This window comes from Colletotrichum siamense (assembly GCF_013390195.1).
Source record: "Colletotrichum siamense strain Cg363 chromosome Unknown KSG_Cg363_contig01, whole genome shotgun sequence".
NCBI classification, from domain to species: domain Eukaryota; kingdom Fungi; phylum Ascomycota; class Sordariomycetes; order Glomerellales; family Glomerellaceae; genus Colletotrichum; species Colletotrichum siamense.
The window spans coordinates 4,095,021-4,117,332 of NW_023501014.1; the positions used below are offsets into that span (position 1 = coordinate 4,095,021).

A 22,312-nucleotide genomic window follows, 5' to 3' on the forward strand; every position below is an offset into this window, starting at 1 on the left:
TCTTTTAATTTCTCCAGAGAGCCCAGATCCTATTTTTTCTTCAAGCCTTCAGGCTGAGCCTCAGGGAACCTTTTCCGGATTCATGACGACTCGATGGTGAAATACAACCGTTGCTACAGGTCAGCCCAGCACTATCTTCACAGGTGTAGTTTTTCTCAAGCATTCACATGCGAATAACATGAAAGTGGGGGTGAAGAACAACGACGAAACCAAATGTCGCATCATGCAGAGAATGCCTGACTTTACAGAGCCTCACCAGGCGAACCCGCACCAAGTATACGAGACGCGTCTTGCTGACCCCCCCTTTCGAGATGGAACCGACCGTGTCGAGTTGTTTGATTTGAAGTGTGCTGAATGAAGTTCCCAACGTAATAATATACTTGCCGACTGACATATGATGTGTTGACTGCCTCTGTGGTCGTTAGCTGCCTTGTGTCCCAACACCCCCCCTTCTTTAGGAGTATAATTTGAGTCTTTGTGAGGGACTTCCTTTCTTTTCATCAGCAAGAATGGAGGCTGCTGGCAATTCGTCTGTATGCGAGGGTGATATTGGCGGGGATGATTAATACAACACGCAACACCTGACTTCACCTTCATTTTGATCAACTTGACTTTGGCAACATGATAAACTATCACCTCGCTACTTCTAAACATTTCTATACAGCTATTCGCGATGAAATAAGGATTACTCAGGCTTCATACCCCTAGCGATGTTGGTTCGTCATGCTAATCAAACTGTCATTCCCTCTCGACTTTCTAAATACGATGTCCAATTGCGTGTTGAACAAACTTCTTTTCTTATCATACCTTTGTCATGAATCGTCAAACATATGAAAACAAGCCTTGGTCAAAATACCCGGCTGAGTGACATCTCACGGATGCACATTTCCCATCTCCCAGCCCCCAAAACTCCAGTTCCTCCATCTATAGTTATAATCGCTAGCATCTTGACAAATGGGTATCCCAAACTCCTCTACTGCTCCAACTTTGAACGCTGTACCGGCTGATCATGCGCCATCTTCTCCTCTCTCCTCGGCCTCTCGTCGTCGTCACTGCTACTGTGATCAGACACACACGTCGTAGACGGCAAGACATGATCTATGGAGTGCGACGTGATATCGATGGTCGTGCGGACGTTGATCACCGGCCTGGGCCAGGGCTGAGGCTCCCGGTGCTGATACCTCTGCCCGAGATCCGACGACGGCCTGGACTCGGGGTACTCATGCTCGTCGCTGCCCCTGTCTTCCCGGGCTGTCTTGTTGAGCTCGATGTCGGAACCCTCAGGCGACAGCGCCCTCTCGATGTCGTCGTACGTGCGAGCGGTGGAGTCGCTGTGGTCGGTGATACCCTTCGTCCGGGGAGTGGCAGCCTCTTTGTTGATGGGGTGGCCAGAGCTGGGTCCTGAAGGACGGGAGTGTTTGCTGTTTGTGCTCCATCCGAAGCCCCAGCCCTGGAAGAGGGGGCGCATGCTTGTCACTGAAGCGGCGATGATGCCGAGGGCGGGCTCCAGGACGGTCCAGATCGCGATGTCACTGTTGGCAGGGTGTCAGCATTGTATCTGTGATGAGGTGGTGGGCGCACTTACATCGTCTCATACAGGAAGTCCGTGGAGATGGCGAGACGTCTGATGAAGGGGATCCGAATGATGAGGGCCACACCGGCACTGTAATGACGTTAGCGGGGGCGCACGTCAGCTATGAGATCCATTCACTTACACCATGCCCATGCTGAGAAGCACGGCGACCAACGCTTTGGTCCGGCGGTTGAGATTGACATTCCACAACAAGGCTATCGGTAACAACCCGATACACCAGTCCGAAACCGCCGAGATAATGCTGTGCGCGATGGTGGCGTCGGGGACGATGTTGTAGTTGATGCATTTCCCCTTCTCGCCGTATAGCTGTCTCCAAAAGTATGAGGGCGGACTGCACTGGAACGTCATGATGAAGAAGTAGGCGATGGAAATAAGCAAGACGATGGCCATGTTGACGTAGATGACCCATCGGTGGACCTTGTTGAGGGCGAGTCGGAGGAGTAGCAAGCAGATGGACGTTCGGATCGCGAGGGTGATGGGCGAGTAGATGACTTCGCAGATGTACCACGCCCTTAGGGAGATGGCAGCTTGTTCAACCGTGAGCTCTGTGAGGTGTTTCCCAGTGGCGCCTTGGATGACTCCGTGAAGCGCGACGGCGCCGTAGACTGTGTACATGATCTGTCCTTTGTGTGAGTATGACTGACGGGGAATCGAGACATCTCCAGACTTACCATTGCGAGGAAGATGAGGTAGTCATCTGCTCCAACACTCTTAACAATCCGTACCTTTACGTACGCTCTGGCGAGTGTGAAGAGGCCAGCCGCGATGAGGAAAGACAACTGCACTGCGAACAGCGTCATGCCACGGTTGTGGACATCGCCGTGAGCGTCTCGCGCAAAGATTAAACTCGTGTTGTCCATGTTGACAGAATGACAATAGCTTTGTTTGAGGAACAAGGAGAAACCGCCATCAACCGTCCCATGATCATGGGATGGGGAGGGGACTTATAAGTCCAGCCTCCAGGCAAAGTCGTGCCGGCCCCATCTGTCAAAAAAGAACTCCTCTGGTGGGGGGCCTAGGAAAAGAAATTGAAAAAGAAATACGGCGTTCATGGAGGGTTCTCTGGCGGTATGACGGCGAGCGGGTTTCTTGATCAGGTACGTCTGCAAGCCGATGGATTGAGGAGCACACTCGCATCTCCCGTGCAGGGTCGTGCAGGGGTCAGATACTTCCGCGTCCCAGGTTTTGAGTGGTTCGTTGGGAAAGTAAGATCAGGGCCGTCTATATACGGACTGCTTGTATGCATACATGTAGGAACGATATTGCCAGCTGACAGGTGCCCACCTTCGAAGCCCTGGTATGTCTGCGGCCCCGAGTGGCTCCTCTGCAAGTGGTATGCATCTTGAAAGAGGCGAGAATCCACAGCTGGAGAAAAGAAACCCCCACTGTCAGAATTCGGCTACCAACATGATCGAGAGATCAGACGAACAGAGACTGCCGGTGTAACAGGAATCGTGGCTGGACGAGTTGTCTGGAAAAAGGAGTCGGGCAGATACTACTCCCAAATGTTACGACTTCCATGAGAATCGATCGACTAGCGGCGTGAGAAGTGCCGTCGCCAGGCAGAGAAACTGCTCGTGACCAAAGCTCCTCTGACCGGGTCTCTTCATCCTTGATTCCGGGTATCATATGAGACTCGGCTCCTGAAGCAAGATTGAAATATGATATATCTCGCATATCAGTCCTAGGCTTTGAGGGTTGGATCTGAAGCCCACATTGTGGGATCTTGGCGCCGCCTGATCACAACCGTGCTTCTAAGCCTCGATTACCGAAGGCATGATGTGTCACCTTCTGCAAACGCAGAATGTTGCGTGATGCCGAAGATGTCTTAGCTATCACGTCTTGCAGATATCACAGTGGCGGAGGGTCCGTGGCCGTCGAACGATCTGGAGATTCGTCAGTACGCTATGGCCATTCGAATCCCACGAGAAGAAGAAACCATTAAGAACCAGCTTTGGGCCTCAAATTTGGGAACAAAGAGGCCTTCGCTCGATCGCTCACTTCTCGTTTATGATATCCGGTGCGGAGCAAGCTCGATTTTAGCCGTCTGGCTCGTTGCTCTCTATCGACCTGGTCCACATCAGGTTTAAAGTATTACCGCCCCCATCCATTTCGATAAACTTTTCATTTTTCGTATTGCGATCCAGCAAAGTACCGACGGCGATTTCAAAGTTCCGCCTGACCGTGAAATTAGCACGAGGTAGATTGCTGTTGATTCTGATGGGAGACACAGAGCTACCCTGGATGATCCGTCCGAATCCTGCCATCTCCTTAGACTCTCCTCGAGGCAGGGCTGGCAAAGGGTGTCGTACGATTGTAGGAAATAAGGCACGTAAGGTAAAGTGACATGCATATCACCCACATTGCAAGATGGACAGGTGCGATGGGTGGGTAGCAGCCGAGAGCTACATCCCAGGAGTACCGGCCGTAGGCCCAAAGCTCAGCCTTTCCCGCCCCAGGTCCAGGGGTCCTTTACGAGCCACTGGGGCACGTCGGATTGATCGGCCAACGGTCGTGAGCGCTTGGCCTGCGAGGTTGTCGAAAATGTGGGCGCGCAACGGGGAAGACGGCCCAGGCCAAGCCGGCGCAAGAGTCCAAGACTTCAAGTGACCTGTCAAATGCAACAGAGTGGGCAATGAGCAGAGGACCCGGACTGTGAGCAGAAAGGATCGGATTCTGGCCGTATATTCGTAACGGCTGACGGTTACTTCGTATCCGTAGGATGGGCAAGGGAAAAAAGAAAGGTGTTGGCGCTATGCGGAGGGGAAGTCGTGGTGGAGGTCGAGCAGCAACGCTGCGGAGGCCAGGGTGGCACAGGCCCGGGGGACCTCCGGAGGCAGGGGCCGAGGATTCATCTCGCCAATCGATTGGAAGAGGGTAACTGTGCCAGTCACGATACCGAGGGTTCCTACTGGGGCAGATCTCTTGATGCTGGGCGGGTGCCGCGGTGGCATTCGGAGCGGGACATGTTTGCCTGCCAACGTCTCAAAGGTTGCATCTGACAAGAGCTTGGGGCAGCCTACCGGCCGAAGCGCACTTCGAGGAAGGCCTTTGATGTGACCCGGCCTGCGCGGCATCATGCTGTGCTTCAGGTTGCGAGACGCCCAGGGCGACGTCGAGATCTGATCGTGTCGAGGTGACAGCTCACGAAGCGGACCCGGCGCCTCTCGTCCGTCCCTGGTTCCCCGGCTGCACAATGCATTGAGGTGGAATGAACTGTACTGGGCCGGGCCATCAAGTTTTCGTTGCCCTGGCCGAAGCCGCGTACAAAGAAAACTCTGTCGAAATCCTGCAGCCTGTTCCTTTCTTTTGTGGTTTCTCGTGCGATCGATTCGAAGAGTATTTTTCGTCGTCGCTGTTGTTGGACTCGATACACGAGAAATGACCAGCCAAAAAAATGACTCGTCAGTTCAAAGTATGTTTGAGTGGCTCGGAGACCCTCTGTAGTGTCCGCTACTTTGGCAATTATGCGCCGCTACTGACTCGCTCAGTTTCTTTTCTTCATCTCCTCGGGTCTTTTGCAAAATGTCTCTCGGGAGTCGGGAACGGCTTGCAAGCCACGTTCGGACTATGTCGGGCAATGTCTAGCCTTGAGAAATGGCGCAGAGAAGTTGTCTCGTGGTGTAGTGTCGAGGACACCAAAGGTTGCCCGTGTATATTAAAAACTACAGGAGTCACCGTTGTCCTCGATACCCTCCAATTTTGCTTGGGATTCGATACCGTCCACTCAATGCAGGAAATCAGAAGGCTGGACTGCCAATAACAGCTCTAATATACCGTATTGCCATCGCTGCTAACGCCGGCGCTGGCCTCTGGAAAATGAAACTTTTTGGCCCGAGGTCGAGCCGTCGAGGAAAAAGAAAGCGTTCTAGTTTGATGGTCAGATTATGACGTTGCGAACGTGGGTCCCCTCTCGCTTCAGGACACAAGTGGCTGAACAGCGGAGGATTGAGGGGTAGAGCCACGAAAAGTAAAACCACGAACGAATGGAGCTTGGTAAGCGTACTTCGGACGTTCAAGAGGCCTTACGGCTTCGACCTCCGAGAGATGTTCAGAGATGTGCCCCACATTGACACCGATCGCCGTTGAAATCGCGGGTCTGGATTGCGGAGGCGGGGCCGAGATGCACAGACCTTCCGGCCGAAGTCTCCGGACGATCGATCGAAGTCATTACGTCGACATTACCGTAGCGAGACCTTTTGAATCAGTTGATGTGAGTCCTGCACAATGCCGTGTCCCATAACTGTTGTTTCGTACGCACGTGGTAAAATCACTTAGGGCAGTGTAGGAACGAGTGAATACATCAATCGGTTCGTCAAAAAGAAGATACCGTTGAGCGGTGAGTATGGCATCCTGGAGTAAACGCTCCGGCCAAGGCCGTCAGTAGGACTGCACAATCTTTTGCCGCAAAGACACTGATTTTGGTGCATGCATCATGACGGGCAAGGGAGTAGCGCCTGGGCGTCGACCATGTAATGTTCCTGCAATTGCAGTCACGATGACGTCGATGATGAGGTATGTGGATAACCCGCCTGCACCATGCCTTCCTCGGTCGAAGACATATACCGAACGAAACCGCCTTGGAGCTCATTTCAATCGTCCGACGGTGCTTCATTTGTGATTTGCACCTTACCCAAACACCACACTTCAGAGTTTCTCCAGCCCATATTGCAAACCAAGATTACACGAACGCACTTGCGCCAAGATGACGGACAAGTCTCAATTCCAAGAGGGTATGGCACACAATGCCTCTGTTGTAGCACCAGCACTAATTGAACACCAGGCCACAGCGTCCCGGTGACGGATCAGAGCTTCCCAGGAAAGGAGGGAAAGCTGCCCATCACCCCTCAGTTTGATCGCATTCCAGACGGCGATGGCGGCTCAAAGCTTTACCAAGCTGCTGGAAAGCTCAAGGACAAGAAGGCCATCATCACAGGTGGCGACTCGGGTATCGGTAGAGCATCCGCCATTTTGTTCGCAATGGAGGGTGCCGACTCACTCATCGCCTACCTGAAGGAGGAGGAGGAGGATGCACAGGAGACCAAGAAGCGCGTCGAGGCCTACGGCCGAAAGTGCTACCTGGTTCCCACTGACCTTACCGACCGTGCAAACTGCCAAAAGGTCGTCGACGAGGCAATCGAAAAGATGGGCGGCATCGACATTCTGTTCAACAACGCCGCATACCAGATGATGAAGGAGAACATCAAGGACCTCTCCGAGTACGTGAATGACCTTTGTATGTGAGACTCGATCACTGACGGTGCTTTCAGGGACCAATGGGTGCATACGTTCAACGTCAACATCCATTCCTTCTTCTACCTCTCCAAGTACGCCCTGCCTCACATGAAGAAGGGTTCGACCATCATCAACAATGCGAGCATCAACGCCTACATCGGCCGTCCAGACCTGCTTGACTACACGTCGACGAAAGGCGCCATCATCTCATTCACACGAGGCCTGAGCAACCAGTTTGTCGACAAGGGCATTCGTGTCAATGCCATCGCCCCAGGACCCGTCTGGACGCCGCTCATCCCTGCCACGATGAACGAGGAGGCACAGAAGCAATTCACCGCCCCCATGGGCCGTCCAGCGCAGCCCTCTGAGATTGCGACCTGTGTGGTGTTCCTCGCGTCGACTGACAGCTCATGCATCAGCGGCCAGACAATTCACTGCAATGGTGGAACCATCGTCAACGGTTAAGTCGTGAGAGTTGCACACATTGGGCCAGTAGGGCATGTACACTAGTCTAGTGATTAGCTGGTGCAACCAGATGAATGACGTATGACCCATTTAATCTTCGGCTTTACATCCGACGATGCAAGCCTCTTTGCGGGGTAACTTAATCAGGCCAAGCCTTAGTCTCGGTCTGCAATAATGCCTCGCCCATTCATACAGATGGCAAAAGAGACAATCGTGAGCTCGAGTTGTCTAGAAGCTTGCCTCGTTGATCATCCCCAATAATTGCTTGGAGCATCGTTGGAGGCACTGGACGCTGTAGACGGCAGAGCTAACCCGTTCGGGAGGACAGCATGGATGAAACAGGGGACCGGGATGAAACATGCCCAACCACAGGCCTGACAGGCTGCTAGCCAGCTGCTAAAAGGCAGCGGGGACGACGCGCTTTGCATGACCTGCATTTCGAGAGTGGTTCTGATGCATTTTGTGCATATCCGTCCATATTGAGGCGTATTACCACCGGATCGGCGACTTCTTTTCATTGGACGAGATGGACGTCTGCTGTTTGGAGCGAGACCGCAGTAACGGTCGCGCCCCTTTATCTTGCTTTCGTTGTTGACTTGACTTGACGCGACAGAGCCGAGCTTCCGTGTGTTTAGATAGACGTGCCAGTCGGGGAGCCACGGTGGCTTTCCCGGGCAACCATGTGCTGTTGAGTTTCCGTGTCAAAAACGTGTATTTGCTGAGGCTCGTGGTGAGATAGTTTTGCCACGTAAACTCTGCGGCAACAACAACACAGCAGCGCCGATGCAAGCTTACGTTGGGCGGGTTTGATGGCGGCTTAGATAAGAGTCAATGACGGAAGGGCAGTGGATATGTTCGCGTATCTGATTGTTTCACCGCATCACGGGTCGCGGATCTTTTAGCCCCCAGATTCGCAAATTGTCAAAGTGCCTTGCGGACGACGGGGTATCGATGCTGGGCGCAAACCACTCCACGGGTTTCTGCGACATGACAAGTCGAGGCTTTCTTCGGGTCCCGAACATGTTTGGGGAGAGCTTGACGTCGTTCCCGCAGGCAAGGAGCAGGACGGAGTCATGTCGCCGTGTTCTTGGGCGGCGGGATGCAATGCAAACAGAGATCGATGGGAAACTCTATTGAAGCTTGGTGGTATTGCTGCGGGCCGTTGCTAAGGAATGACATTCTGACACGGGGCAGCACCGCGCGACTGGGCAGCATTCTTTGTAGGTACTCTTTTAGGCCGGCAAATAATGCTCTTCCCCCTCCGTCCCCTTTGTCTTCCCAGCAGGCTAGGTAGTGTAATGTAGCTACGGTGCTAAGGTAGTCAGTCGTGATCCAATGACAGGACGGCGCTGACTCTGGGGGCCTGCCAGAAATGGGCCCCTCCCATGGTGCCTCCTCCAAAATGGAAGGCAAGCGTGGGCATGAGCGTGGGACGTGTCGCGCTTTCCCCTTCCTCGTCGCTCCCTTGTCGCAGGCCCATCCCTTCATTTTCCCTCTCCCCCTTCCAGAACAACTCATCTGGTCTGCCACTGCTTGTTTTGGGCTGAGCCACCCACACGTTCTCCATCCGTTGTTTTTTTCCTTGCTTTTTCACTTCTACAACGAGTGTCGCCGTCGACTCCTTCATGCCTCTTGTCCCTCTGGCTTGCTGCTCTGCTTTCTTCTGCCGTATCTGCTTGGGCCCCCCGAGCCGTGCACTCTAGCAGCTGCGAAACCCCACAAGGATCAAGTAAACAAACGAATACCCTACCCTCTGTCGCATCGCATCGCAGTCGCATTCTTCACCCGAATACACCCACGACGCCGGCAACATGTCTGCCACGTACAAGCAGTTTCTGGCTGCTCCCAACTCGTCGCTGCTCGCGCCGAACGCCACCCTCCTCTACATCACCACCACCACCACTATTAACGGACCTACCGACATCATCAAGCACCTCAACACCCAGCGCAACCAGCTGAAGAAGAAGAAGGAGGACATCCTCGACGTCGTTGAGGGTCGCGATGCCATCGCCGCCGAGATTGAGACCTCGCTGGAGTTTGTCACCAGTGGAGGTGCCTACCTGCCTGGCCTTGACGACAACTTCCTGGCTGACCGCACCGTCCATCTGCCAATTGTTTGTCCTGCCCCGCGCTCCAGGAGTCTTTCTACCCTTGAGTGCGCGACCCAGCTAACACGAGGTCCTTCACAGATGCACGTCGTCAACTTTGACAGCGAGGGCAAGATCGCCCAGATCCGCCAAAGCTGGGACCAAGGATCGCTCCTTAAGCAGCTCGACATTATCGGAAAGTCCGGCCGGAACTGGCCCATCCGTGACAGCCAGGAGCAGATCAAGATGATCACCAGGGGCCTGAAGGCCACCGGCAAGGTCACCGACGCCCCCGACACCAACGAGCTCATCAACCGGTCCCGCGGCAGCTCGACCAATGCCCTCCGCGACCCCCATGCCTCCCTCTCTCTGTTTGCGCCGAGAGAGCAGCAGGCTGAAGAGGGCCCGGCCAGGTCCGTCGTGTCACCTTATGCGGGTACCCGACCTCAGCAGCGGTCTTTCAACGATATCATGAGCGACGAGCCTGCCGACGAGCCCGCCTCTCCCAGCGCAGGACGCGATCGCGTGGCTCCCAAGATCGGTGCCGGAAAGAACTTCCAGCCCAGCCGCCTGTTCGACGCGGACGAGCACGCCCACGTTCCCGACAGCCCCGAGGAGAAGACGTCACCCGAGAAGTTCATCCGTCCCAACCCCAAGAAGTTCCAGCACTTTGACTTCGCCGACGGCTCGGACCCGCAAGACACCCCTAAGCCCGCCGAGGGCCGACCCAAGGCCGGCAAGCACGACAGCAGCTGGGGCTTCGAGGACTTTGTCACCCCTCAAAAGGTCAAGCCTACCAAGACTCTGCGCACCCAGGATGTGCGCCACTGGGATACTGACGTGGGCCACACCGACTTGAAGGACACCCCCGCAGCCCGTCCCGTGCAGCAGAAGCCCCGCCGCGATGCCGAGCCGCACTTTGAGTTCCAGGATGACGGTCCGGATGGCCAGCCTCGGCCCGCCGGACGCCCCAAGGGTGCCGCGCACAATACCGGTCTGCACCTCTATGAGAACAACCTGTACAGCGAGGACGGCAAGCCCCTGCCTGGAACCGATTCTGATCAGGCCCTTGGTAACATCACCAACCTGAACAACCGCCACAAGGACTTTGACCCTCACTTCGCCATGTCCGACGACTCTCCCAGCCAGCAGGCCGGCCTTCAGCAACGGCCTGGTGTTAGCGACGCTCGCAAGAAGGCGGTGAACATGATGAACGCCAACTGGGAATCCTACGACCGGTCCCCGGCATCCCAAAAGGAAAACATCGAGCCGGCGCCCACGGGCAAGGCCAAGGGTGGCATTCACATTGCCGGCGACGGCATGGGCTCCAGAAAGGCGGTCGAAGACCAGGACGGCGACAAGCGTGGTATCAACATTGCCGGCGATGGTATGGGCGGCAGGAAAGGCACCAACCGCAACTGGCTGTACGGTGGAGATGACGACGAGGAGGACACCCCGAAGGCCGTTCCGCCCAAGGGAGGTTCCAAGCCCGCTGGTCTGACCGCGGCTCAGAAGAGCTTCTGGGACTTTTAATCGACGCCTCTAGACCGGCCCGCCGCATACACCATACGCGCAAGACCTCCGGGGCCACCCTTCTTTGTTTTGTTACGACTCAGATGTCTTGCATGCTGCCCACGATTCACGGGAGCGTTTATTGTTGCGATATTACCAGACCTTGTCTTGTTTACTCCAGAGCGGTCCAGCGCCTGCCCAACTCTTTGGGAGGATGTCTGGCCGAGAAATGCCTGGATGTAAGAATGTGTATTAGCCCCTTCCCTGCCGCGGTGTGGGAAGGAGAGAGAGAGAAAGTTTTGTTGGATCAGGGGTGTTGACGAGTGAGGAGAGAAAAATAGGGTCCTCTGTTATTGTAAAGTTGCAAAGCCCATGATATCCAACAGACAACTTATTCCTATTCATTCAATGCCTTCTTGTTCCATGTTTGATGCCTACTTGTACACCAAGACTAGGCCCGGGCCGCCTCCGTACCAATGGACGATGTAACGTGTTTGCAAACCGGCGGAGCAAGCGAAGAACGCTGACAAACGAGCATGAGAAGATTTCATTTCATTACTGCCAAAGGTCTGAGACCAGGAAACGTCCCTCCTAAAAACTGGTATCCACCAAAAGTTTCCCATGACATCCAAAACGCCGCGCTAATATCCCATCGCTTACATTTCCCAACCAAAGAAACACAGAAACTTAGCACAAAAACTTGTAGACCCGCTTCCACCTCGGCCAAGTCCTCTTCTCCTCCTCCTCCTGCGCGACAAGGATGCCAAGGTTAAAGTCGCGCCGCCCCGTCGTGAGGTCCATGGCGTCGGTCTGGATGAAGGTCGTGCGGAAGTAGAGCTTGTGGGCGATGTAGAAGATGGCGACGATGGGGAAGGCGGCGTACCTCAAGAAGAAGTTGCGCGCGACCCACGAGGCCTCCTCGTTCTCCCAGCCGACGGGGAAGGCGCCGACCCAGAACTGGGCGATGAGGACGAGGATGTTCATGGCGAGGCCGCAGTAGGAGCCGGTGACGCCGACCTGGGAGCGGAAGGCGAGCTCGTGCAGGCCGTGGCCCTTTGCGCGCCAGGCGTGGCGGAAGCGGATGTGGCACAGGCAGATGGAGGCCCAGGTGAAGACGGAGGAGAGGCCGGAGATGGCGAGCAGCCAGTCGAGGACCTCGTCCTGGGCGTCGAGGTCGGCGAGGTAGGCGATGAGGCCGACGGCGGAGGCGACGCCGATGGCGGTCAGGGGGCGGCCCTTGCGGTCGACGTAGGAGAGGAAGCGGGGCGCCTGCTGCTGGTCCGCGAGGGCGGCGAGGGTGCGCGAGGAGCCGAAGACGGCGGAGTTGCCGACGGAGAGGACGGCGATGAGGATGACGGCGTTCATGACGGAGGGGAGGACGTCGATCTTTGCGTTCTCGATGGCGATGACGAAGGGCGAGGTGGTGATGTCCGCGGGGGAGGTGGCGCCCAGCAGGCGCTTCTCGTTGTACGGGACCAGGAGGCCGATGAGGGTCAGGGCGACGACGTAGAAGAGCGTGATGCGCCAGAAGACCTGCTTGATGGCCGTCGGCAGGGACTTGCGCGGGTTGGCTGTTTCGGCTGCCGCGAGGCCGACGAGCTCGGTGCCGGCGAAGGCGAAGGCCGCCGTGACGAAGACGCTGCAGAGGCCTTTGAAGCCATTGTGGAACGCGCCCGGGTCGTGCCAGTAGCGGCCGCCTATATAGCCCGAATCTGGGGTGCCGCCGCAGTTGAGGACGATTCCGAGGAGGCTATGAGGACGCGCGTTAACGAGAGGCAGGCTTATCGAGGGCGTTTGTATGGGACTTACATGAAGCCAATCACGGCGATGACTTTGATGATTGAAAAGATGAACTCGGCCTCGCCGTATCCTTTTACGCCGAATAAGTTGATAGCTATGATGCCGACCAAGAAGATTGTGACGAATATCGCTTTGGTGATGCGTCCGTCCCAGTACGTTATCGTTATGGAGGCGGCTATGATCTCAAGGGGAAGCACTATGAGCCATTGTAAGGCGTAGCTGTAAGGCGTTAGTCTGAAGTCGACGATGCGGACATGTAAGAGTGAACTCACTTCCAACCCATCGCAAACCCCCAAGAGGGATCCAGGAACCGCGTCGAATACGCCGAAAAGGAGCCCGCAACGGGGAACGCAACGGCAAGCTCTCCCAGCGCCTGACAGGTGCAATACAGCATGCCGCCGACCAGCGAAAACGCAATCAGCAATGACGCCGGCCCGCCGACCTCGAGCGCCGTCCCCGATGCCACGAACAGGCCCGTGCCGATGGACCCGCCGATAGCAATCATCTGCAGGTGGCGGCCCTTGAGCTTCCTCGACAGCAGCGAGTTGGAGGTCTGCAGGTTCGCGTGGTGGATGTCAAAGTAGTGCACGCCGTTGAGGACGCGCTCCTCGCCGCCGCCGGCCTCCTCCATGTCGATGGACGAGTGCTTCGGCCGCGGGTGCTGGCCCGGGTCGCGGCGGAAGGACTCGAGCACGCGGGCGAAGACGCCCGGCGCCGGGGACGGGTCGTAGATTGGCTCGCGCCGCATGCTGTAGCTGCTCCCCAGCGTAAGGGAGTCTTCCTTAATCTTGAGCGTGCTGAGTTCCACGTCTTCGTGGTAAGGCGCCATTCCCGTTGCTGCTTGTGGTGGGCAAGGCTTCGCGGGGAGGGTATAGGGTTCTCTGTGGGTTTACACCGCTTCGTCGCGGGGTTCGTCGATCGTCGTCGGCACGGGACTGGTACCGTGATTCCGACTCGCTTGCGATATTCGATGTTTCGATCGATCGGCGTGGCTAACGGACTTTAGGCGTCTGTCAGCTCCGCGGAGGACCTCATGCCTGTCGCAGAAGGGAATGGGGTGGTGGTTTTGGTCGTTTGGGAAAAGGTCGTCGGGTGGTTCGAGTCGTATATTGGGTATCGTGCTTCGTCGTCGCAGCAGATCGCCTGGTTTCGCAAGATTGCAATCCAAAGATTTGAAAAACAACGGCACGCGCGACGGAAAGGAGCCTGGCTACCTAAGGGGGTTGGGTGACTCGCCCGTGTAGGGAGATGCTTATCATGCTGCTGCGGCTGTGGCACACCGAAGCAGCGCAGTCCAGTTGCCGCATTGGCGTCGAGAGAGGATGGGCTGGCGGCGGGAAAGGGTGCCTTTCGCTGCTATCTGGCGACAAGGATGTTGCCCGCAACGCCAATCCATCCAACCTGTCGGCGACAAGACGAACGATATCCTCGAACGGGTTAAAGGCCGGGCTGGGGTGGTCAAGGTTCGTTCGGCGAATGGGGGGGACGAGTCGCCGCGGCCCAGGCCCCCGAATGAATCCTTTTAGCTTCCTTCCAGGGCTTGTCTACTGCGTATCTCTGGTTCTCTCCCTTGAAGTGTCACATCCCGCGCTGCTGATGATGGATGTGGTGTGTACAAATATGTGTGTGGTACACATGTTAAGAAAACCCACACCATTGTCTCCCGTTATCTCCATCTCGTTCTTGGTATCCTCGCTTCCCGCATCGTCGCAATCGGCAAGGGGAGGCACATGCTTGTCCGGGGGCGCCTTATGGGGGTGCTCCAGCGCCCACTGTCCAGCATTGCCCGCCTCCCACCTTTCGATCCACTGACTGACATGCGGGAGAGATTCGTACACCGCACTGACCAGCTGTAGTGGGAGACCCCTCGCTCGCCATCCCCTGCCTCTCGATCCTTCAGTGATTGTATCCGTGACCTCTTACCACCTGTTCGGGAATTCCTCAGGTTTTGACGATTCGCAAATCAACCTAGCGTTATGCCTTGCGTCGTCTCTTCTAAGCTTCGCTTTGCCTTTTCGATATACCGCGCAAGATCGGCTCGTCCCGCAACGTTTGTTCGTGCTTGCCTTTGCGTTGACAACTGACACCCCCGCGCACGCACGGATGAGGCCCCATCGGCAGGCTGTCAGCCAAACTCATCCCATTTCCTAGGCGCCCAGGCCGTCTTGCGTTGGCAAGGAGCGCCGTGGCGGTTTGACATGACCAGTTCCGGGACGTATATTACTGTTTTGCGCCTCAGCATACGAGCTGTCTTGAGTCTTATCGAGTGTATTGCCTGTGGTGGATATTGGAGAATCAGTCTCTCCCGCCGTCTCCTACATTACTTTGAAAAACTGTTCCTCTCTTGCAGCGGTGCTCTAAATGCCCATCACTTCGAATCTAGAGGCTTGTCTTGAGGGTTGTACCACCAATCATTCTTTAAATCAACGGCTGCATTATCACTCCCATCATATGAATCAAGGTACATCACAATGCTTCGTCAACCCGAACGCACGCTTACAATCTTCCAATGTCATCCACTGGAAACATTTCTTACAACGCGTTTTGTAAAAACCCAAATCACTCCTTGTACAACGCCACCTGTGCTCGTCGGTATGGATGCCTCCAAAGACACAGTCATGCTGTAATATAAACATAATATCCCACACTTGCTTGGTCATTACAAGACGGGGAAGACAGTAGATGACGAGAGACGACCAGGACATGGATCCTCATCAGCCAAGCATATCAAATCAAGCCCACGGCTGCACCTTGAGCTTGCCGTTTTCCCTGGGCTTGCGCGACCATCCCGTGCTGAAGAGCTTGCCCATGTCGAAGCGAGGGAGGGGGTGCGCCTCCGTGTTGAGGACAATCTTGTCCAGGGGGAGCAGATCGTTGGGAGAGAAGAGGAGATAGAAGTACTTGAGAGTCTCGGCCTGATGGAGCATGTCAGCAACCACTTTCTCAAAGCTAGGAGCATGTAACTTACCATCCAGAAACTTTCCAGGTTGTCACGGACGACTGGGGGAATTGTGTTGGCGTTGCTCAAACTGGTGAAGCCACCGCCATCCTCGACCGAGGTGTAGTTGACGAAAGATTTGAACATCTCCCAGCCCCAGTCACGGTACTTCTGATCTCCGGTGATCCTCCACATGTAGAACAAGCTCTCAACAGTCTCTGGACGCTGCAAGTTGTGGACATCCATGGCGTGGACGTCGTAGTCCTCGCGCCACTTGGCGTGCGGGTCGGGGTCGAAGGTCGAAGGCGGATTGTGGGAGGCAGAGGCAGGGGCCGGCGGGCTGTCGACGTTGAAGTAGGTGATTTCAGCGGCGAGTCCAGTTGCCATCCATTTGTACATGCCCCAGCAGGTTTGCATGAGCTCGCGAGCCAGCTTCATGTCAGCGTCCTTCTTCTTGTTCCACGTCGGCAGTCTTCTGGCTTCGGCTTCAGGAATACCCCCGGTAGCTCCCAAAGCGATTGTTCCCGGCATGAAGCACACCAAGTGGTCCATCTTGGGAGACAAATCGTTCGAGAGACCGTTGGGTCGCTCTCCGAGGACTGTGAAGCCGGAAGGCTTGCTGTATGTGATGAGATGCTTTCGAACTCCCTCCAGGGCCTCGTTCCACATTTCCAGGTAAATTGGCTCCTGCTTGTTCGTCTGCAGGTACTGCTTGATCAGGTACTCATAGTACGAGTCGCCGCGGGAGCCCAGGCGAATGTTGTCGCCCCTGAATTTTCCGTCCGTGGCGTAAACGAAGATGGGGACCAGGCCGTCTTGGGCACCGTTGTCGTCGACAACCTGCATGGCCTTTTCAACCTTGTCCCAGAAGTCCTTCTCGCCGGTGAGCTTGGCCAAGTACTTGAATTCGAGTTGCAGAGTCGTCGCCTCGGCAGTCGAAGAAGCACCGCCATCCGCGTGCGACTGGATGCCCTTGTACTGAGCCAGGTTGACGCTGGCCCACGGGACTCCTGACGGCGAGTCGAAGGCAGCCATCAAGCGATCGGCCAAGTCCCTCGCCTTCTCCAAGTATAGGTCTTCACCGGCCTGGCCCGGGTCGTCGTCTTTTGTGGGGGCTAGGTCGGGGTATTCGTTCGACAGGTAGTGGGCTGAGAGGAGGCCACCGAGCATTCTGATTGTCGTCTCGAAAGTATTGACGTCCTGGTCCTGGTCGTAGGTCAAGCCTGTGGCGAGCCATTCCCTAGCGTGAGCCAGGCGCGATGTCTGGTTCATCAAGATCATTGTGTCCAGCGAATCGACGATGATCCATCCGAGGCCCTTGGGCGCCATCTGTCGGCCCGTCTTCGCAATTGGGTGGTACTCGTCGTAGCCTGCAATTCAAACATGTCAGCATAGACATCCAGAGAAAGTGCGTCGCAAATCCCAGCTCTTCTTAAGCCAGGTGCCACCTAGGTTGACTGTTTGGCGCCAAACCGACGAGAAGCAAGCTCCCCAGCTGCGACGAACCCGTCGCCAATGCTGTCGAGCTCTGGAGTTGTCGCAAATCGACGTCGGCGGGTGGCAGCCTGTGATTCCCAAATCGCAGTCTCGACTTACCCCATGCGTAGCGCTCGTAGGAATCCCAGCTGAGCTGGAAGGCCTCGACAACTCGTTCTCGCCGTTTTGTCCAGTCCGCCTTCTTGCCTGCTGGCTCTGCGGAGCCCAACCATCCGTTGGTCAACTGCGACGCCGATTGCCGGGTCTTGGACCCCTCGGAGAAGAAGCCAAACCACCAGAGGCCGGTGAAGAGTAGCAGCAGGGTGCCGATTATGGAGCGCTTCCTGCGCCAGAGGGGTCGCCACCTCCGCGAGGCATAGTACGGCTTGTCTTTGTACATGGGAAGCTGGCCCTTTGTGCCCAAGAGGTCCTCGACTCGTCCCTGGACTCCTTGGAAGAGGCCTTGGTTGCGGGCTCTGCTGTTCGCAGCGCCCGAGCCCCAATACCGATCCTCCAGTTGTCGCTGCGGGTTGCTGAAAGAAGGGACATTCTTGGGGACATTGAATGCCATGTCGATGTCGTTCAGGGCGTTGGCCGCGTTGGCTCCGGCCTCAACTGCCTTCTCCTTGATGTTTTGGGCAGCGCGGGCGGCGGTGATTTTGAAGACGTTGAGAGCTGGACTTTTGTGTAGGTTGAAGGGGTCGCGGACGTTCATATTACACTCTTAGCATTGTCGCAGTGGAGACCTGGCGGTTTCGAAGAGACGCAACGGGCTGGGAAGGTGCGATTCGGCAGCGCGAGCGAAGAAGAAAGGGCAAAAACGAAATCACCCCCGGCAACGAAGCACAGAAAATGCAAATGCAGTCTACATCAATGGATGCGAAAGAGCGACTGAGACATGCGCACGCGAATCTCGATGATGTGGACTTTTATTGACTGGACCGGAGAGGCGGTATCACCCAGGCGGTAGGCGGGCCACCTAGCTAACTACCTTGCCTACTAGCTACCCAGGCAAGGTACGAATACACCGCGGACAGTGACGACTGTTGCCCACCAGACGCAAATGAGCATGTCCATCTTTTCTGTGCTGCGACCTTCATCCATAAAGCCTCCGTCCTTTTTCTTCTCGTCGTTTCTGTCTCTCTCGCTGTCCGTAGCCCACCCGTGCTCTCGTCTGCTTCCTGAGCTTCGGGACTCACCTTTGAGCGAGTAGTCCGTCGCGCCCAGAGCCTTCGGCACGGTTTAGCAGACTTGGCCTCTCTTCCAACCACCCTTTGGGACCCCTGGACTTGAAAAAGGCCACCTGTAAAAGCCAGAGACCAGTCGCCAATGGCGGGCGGGCACTCCGGGAGATATGGCTGAAATGTGGATGCCAGGAGAAAAGAAGCCCGACATTTCCGGCGCGGCTCTTCGTGACCCAATGGCTGACGCTACTGCGCTGAGTGAGCCACTGTCGGGTGGACAGTGTATGGATGTCACTTCTGTGAGTGGCCTGGACTGGGCCCCGTCACTCCCCTGCCAAAGTACCTACCCGCCCAGACCTCCGCTTCCCGTTGCTCGGGCCGGTGGGGTCTGGAAGGGCACACAATCGGCAGCAAGCATCATCAACGTTCCTGAGGTACTGAGACCTAGCGCGCCCAACACCGACGACTTTGATATCGGCCTGTCGCAGAATGAGATGAGAGCATCATAAGGCACACCTAAATTCCAGAAGGGATTGGAAACACGCACAGCAGATCGAACTAAAGTGGAAGACGAATCTTTGGTGATATATCAAATCGCGGCCGGGGTTCATATTCACCAAATATAGCAAATTCATCGATATCCAGACCCCGTCTGAAGCGAAGGGATTTTTTCATACCGACAGCGCCTAACAGAGACCAGACATGTCGTTCAAGGACTATCCATCGCTAGCCCCAGAAGAGTTTGCGGAAGCGTGCCACCACTTTGACAGCCAATACTGCCGCGCGACCTTGGGTCCCCTTCGACAGCGATGGAAAATGATGGTCTGCACGGCGCTAGACACCTCCTTTGCGATGGGCGTTGAGTACACAACCTACCTGCAAATTATCCGGCCGCTGGAAGCTACACTGGACTGCGGTGATCTCTCCTCGGTTCTGGACAAGTTCTCGTTTGGAGACGGAGAGGCGCCTGGATTAAATGACGAGGCTATGATAGATGCTGAAGAGACTGATGAGGTAACGTCGCCCGATCTATCCTCGTGCGGCTCATTGCCTGACACTACGAGATGACAGGCCGCCCTTTCCAAGCCGCGCGTCCCAGACGTCGGACATGTTGTCTATGAGGTTCACTTGCACCCGACGTATCGGATGCCATGCCTGTGGTTCACGTTGCACGGGCTGCCAGCAGACGAGCCAGCCTTCAATCTCGATACAGTCTTTCGGAGGCTAGTACCCGACGAATACAAGGACGCCCTCCGCAAGACGGGCGGCATCGGAGGCATTTCCGCCGATGTGAGTGCGAACCAGCTGTGAACCAGTCAATTATAAGTTCTGAAAGAGACCATTTGTAGGTCTGTACTAACACATCATGTCGTAGCATCACCCCCTGACGGGACTTCCCTCTTTCTTCATCCATCCATGCCTCCTCGGAGACGCCATGTCGGGGTTCGACTGTTCCAAGGAGCAGTACATGATGCTCTGGCTGGGCCTGGTCGGCGGTTGCGTTGGGCTCTGGGTGCCCAAGGAGATGGCCATGGATTCCTCCGGTTGAAGCACTCTGCATTATTCCTGCATCTCCCCTTGCTGAACTAGACTACGAGACCCCGCGGGTGCTCAATCGTCGTCGCTGTCCTCTTCCATGGCGACGTCACTGTCGTCATCCTCCTCCTCGTCGCGCTGCCGCTTCTGGCCCCGGTCGGCTGCTTGTGCATCGCTCATCGGTTGGTCACCGCTGGGAGCGGGCTTCGATGCGGCCGCGGCCTCGCCTGGTGCCGGAGCGTTGAAAATGCTTTGCTGCAACTCGGTAACTTCGACATTGGAGGCTCCGGCGGTCGAGTTCGGCATCTTGTACGTGCCGTCAAGCTTCGCGACGAAGTCTGACTTGGACTTGGCGTACTGGATCGACTGGTATCCGGTCAGTAAACGCATTTTCCCGCGGAGTGGTTTGGAAAACACACCAAAGGGCGGCCGAGGAAGTCAAAGCCCTCAAGAGAGCGCATGGCTTGTGTTGCTGCTTGGATGTCGCGGAAGGTGATGTGCGCTTGTCCTCGCATTTTCATGGTCTTCATGGCGACAATGTCGAGCACCGGACCGTACGCAGAGAAGAGCAAATAGAGCTCCGTTCGAAGGTCGTTTTTCTGGATCTTTGCGGACGGGAGATTTGTGACGTAGAGCCTATAGACCATTAGCACACCGTCATGCAATCAGGAGCTGTGAACGTACGTCTGATTGGGAGAGATCTGGGAAACTTTGGCGGGCAGTGATGAGTTGGGCGCAAGGCCGCGAGGAGGGGCGACGGCTGCCATTGCAAGTTCGGTCGACGCGGCAATGGATTGAATAAGTCGTGGAGTGGTTCGTTTCAAGGGTTCGCAAGAGTGATCGTGAGCGCGTCGAGGGTCTGTCGTTGTGTAACTGTCGCGATCTGAATTTTTGATCTTCGTCCGGCCACCGCAGTTTGGCCTTCGGGAGCTTCCTTACTAGCGCCGTGCTTCAATTGAGGGGACACCCCAGGGTGGCCTTATGGCCTGAAGTCGGTGCAGACTGAGCGACATGCTTTGCTGAAGCAGCTACGTAACCTCTGCCCCACCATGAGCAGCCGCTCGTGGTACACCGCATTGTACGCAAAGCAGCGCCTTGGGCATGTACCTAGGTGGCAGGTAAGCAGCGCATCGTCTCGCACTGCCACTCGACACTCAACATCCTCTGCTCCTCTCCACCAACACTCGTTCCTTTCCTCGACATCTCCCGCCATCCGACAAAGTAGCGGTAGTAGAGAGCTATACTCCTATCGCGGACGAATCCCTCATCATGGCGCCCCCTCAAGTCCACCACCTCTTCCACGCCCCCATCGCGGACCACTCGTTCTCGGCCGACCGCGAGACGCTGGCCATCGCTCGCGATTCCACCATTGAGCTTTATGGACACGCCGGCAACTCCTTCAAGCTCAAGGACGAGCTGAAGGGACATGACAAGACCGTGACCAGTGTCGATATTGCTCCCAACAGCGGTCGCATTGTCTCCTGCTCCCAGGGTATGTCGATGCCTGCACCAGCCCCTCAGTCGGTACCTGAAGCTAACTTGCTCGCCAGACCGTAATGCCCTTGTGTGGGAGCCCTCGCCGAACGGATACAAGCCCACTCTCGTCCTGCTCCGCATCAGCCGCGCCGCTACCTTTGTGCGCTGGTCGCCTTCCGAGACCAAGTTTGCCGTCGGTTCAGGTGACCGCGTTATCGCCATCTGCTACTTCGAGGAGGAGAACGACTGGTGGGTTTCCAAGCACTTGAAGAAGCCCATCCGCAGCACCATCACGTCGGTCGCGTGGCACCCCAACTCCGTCCTCCTCGCCGCCGGATCTACCGATGCCCACGCCAGAGTCCTCTCCAGCTTCATCAAGGGCGTCGACCAGCGCCCGGAACCCACCGCCTGGGGTGAGAGGTTGCCCTTCAACACCGTCTGCGGAGAGTACCTGAACAACTCTGCCGGTTGGGTGCACTCCGTTTCCTTCTCGCCCAGCGGAAACGCTCTGGCTTTCGCCGCCCACGACAGCAGCATCACCGTCGTCTACCCCAGCGCGCCCGAGCAGCCCCCACGCGCCGTCGTCACCATCTCTACCCAGCTCCTGCCCTTCATGAGCCTTATCTGGAGCAGCGAGGATGAGATCATTGCTGCCGGCTACGACTGCGAGGCATTCCGCTTCAAGGGCGGTGAGGGCGGCTGGGGCCTGGCCGGAACTCTTGAGTCCAAGGGCCGCCCCGGCCTCGAGGATGCCCGCGAGGAGTCCGCGCTGAACATGTTCAGGCAGATGGATCTCAAGGGCAAGGTCAAGGATGATACCCAACTCAAGACGGTCCACCAAAACACCGTCACCAGAATCCGTTCGTATGAGGAGTCAGGCGGCAACGTCACGAAGTTTACTTGTAAGTTGCACGACCGTCTTTGTCTCTTTGATTACCATGAAACTGACTTGACACAGCTACCGGCGTTGACGGAAGAATTGTCATCTGGAGCACTTAGACTACCCTAC

The 22,312-nt window shown here is 56.2% G+C and overlaps 10 protein-coding genes across 10 annotated transcripts; 5 read left to right on the top strand and 5 right to left on the bottom strand.

The window, feature by feature from the left end:
• Positions 1–973: 973 nt before the first annotated feature.
• On the bottom strand, positions 974–2,454 carry CGCS363_v001036 (uncharacterized protein; the record flags this gene model as incomplete). Its single annotated transcript, XM_036632885.1, has 4 exons — positions 974–1,532; positions 1,586–1,663; positions 1,716–2,212; positions 2,266–2,454. The coding sequence occupies 4 exons, from the start codon at positions 2,452–2,454 to the stop codon at positions 974–976; spliced, it is 1,323 nt and encodes a 440-aa protein (XP_036502413.1).
• A 991-nt stretch (positions 2,455–3,445) lies between these two features.
• Positions 3,446–3,958, bottom strand: CGCS363_v001037 (uncharacterized protein; the record flags this gene model as incomplete). Its single annotated transcript, XM_036632886.1, has 5 exons — positions 3,446–3,489; positions 3,544–3,664; positions 3,750–3,772; positions 3,834–3,854; positions 3,907–3,958. 5 exons carry the CDS (start codon positions 3,956–3,958, stop codon positions 3,446–3,448), a joined length of 261 nt encoding a protein of 86 aa, XP_036502414.1.
• Positions 3,959–5,651: 1,693 nt separating this feature from the next.
• Positions 5,652–5,956, top strand: CGCS363_v001038 (uncharacterized protein; the record flags this gene model as incomplete). The annotated part of the gene is made up of 2 exons (XM_036632887.1): positions 5,652–5,807; positions 5,873–5,956. 2 exons carry the CDS (start codon positions 5,652–5,654, stop codon positions 5,954–5,956), a joined length of 240 nt encoding a protein of 79 aa, XP_036502419.1.
• Positions 5,957–6,299: 343 nt separating this feature from the next.
• On the top strand, positions 6,300–7,294 carry CGCS363_v001039 (putative oxidoreductase; the record flags this gene model as incomplete). The annotated part of the gene is made up of 3 exons (XM_036632888.1): positions 6,300–6,327; positions 6,378–6,813; positions 6,865–7,294. 3 exons carry the CDS (start codon positions 6,300–6,302, stop codon positions 7,292–7,294), a joined length of 894 nt encoding a protein of 297 aa, XP_036502420.1.
• A 1,811-nt stretch (positions 7,295–9,105) lies between these two features.
• CGCS363_v001040 (uncharacterized protein) lies at positions 9,106–10,914 on the top strand (the record flags this gene model as incomplete). The annotated part of the gene is made up of 2 exons (XM_036632889.1): positions 9,106–9,408; positions 9,484–10,914. 2 exons carry the CDS (start codon positions 9,106–9,108, stop codon positions 10,912–10,914), a joined length of 1,734 nt encoding a protein of 577 aa, XP_036501066.1.
• A 666-nt stretch (positions 10,915–11,580) lies between these two features.
• GAP2 (General amino-acid permease GAP2) lies at positions 11,581–13,522 on the bottom strand (the record flags this gene model as incomplete). The annotated part of the gene is made up of 3 exons (XM_036632890.1): positions 11,581–12,643; positions 12,703–12,912; positions 12,966–13,522. The coding sequence occupies 3 exons, from the start codon at positions 13,520–13,522 to the stop codon at positions 11,581–11,583; spliced, it is 1,830 nt and encodes a 609-aa protein (XP_036501065.1).
• Positions 13,523–15,425: 1,903 nt separating this feature from the next.
• On the bottom strand, positions 15,426–17,822 carry MNS1-3 (Mannosyl-oligosaccharide 1,2-alpha-mannosidase; the record flags this gene model as incomplete). The annotated part of the gene is made up of 3 exons (XM_036632891.1): positions 15,426–15,608; positions 15,662–17,001; positions 17,228–17,822. 3 exons carry the CDS (start codon positions 17,820–17,822, stop codon positions 15,426–15,428), a joined length of 2,118 nt encoding a protein of 705 aa, XP_036501629.1.
• Positions 17,823–18,993: 1,171 nt separating this feature from the next.
• ATG10 (Ubiquitin-like-conjugating enzyme ATG10) lies at positions 18,994–19,840 on the top strand (the record flags this gene model as incomplete). Its single annotated transcript, XM_036632892.1, has 3 exons — positions 18,994–19,305; positions 19,363–19,581; positions 19,667–19,840. 3 exons carry the CDS (start codon positions 18,994–18,996, stop codon positions 19,838–19,840), a joined length of 705 nt encoding a protein of 234 aa, XP_036501069.1.
• Positions 19,841–19,902: 62 nt separating this feature from the next.
• On the bottom strand, positions 19,903–20,594 carry snrpb2 (U2 small nuclear ribonucleoprotein B''; the record flags this gene model as incomplete). Its single annotated transcript, XM_036632893.1, has 3 exons — positions 19,903–20,193; positions 20,247–20,463; positions 20,512–20,594. 3 exons carry the CDS (start codon positions 20,592–20,594, stop codon positions 19,903–19,905), a joined length of 591 nt encoding a protein of 196 aa, XP_036501627.1.
• A 502-nt stretch (positions 20,595–21,096) lies between these two features.
• Positions 21,097–22,302, top strand: arc1 (Actin-related protein 2/3 complex subunit 1; the record flags this gene model as incomplete). Its single annotated transcript, XM_036632894.1, has 3 exons — positions 21,097–21,319; positions 21,378–22,205; positions 22,262–22,302. The coding sequence occupies 3 exons, from the start codon at positions 21,097–21,099 to the stop codon at positions 22,300–22,302; spliced, it is 1,092 nt and encodes a 363-aa protein (XP_036501063.1).
• Positions 22,303–22,312: the final 10 nt, after the last annotated feature.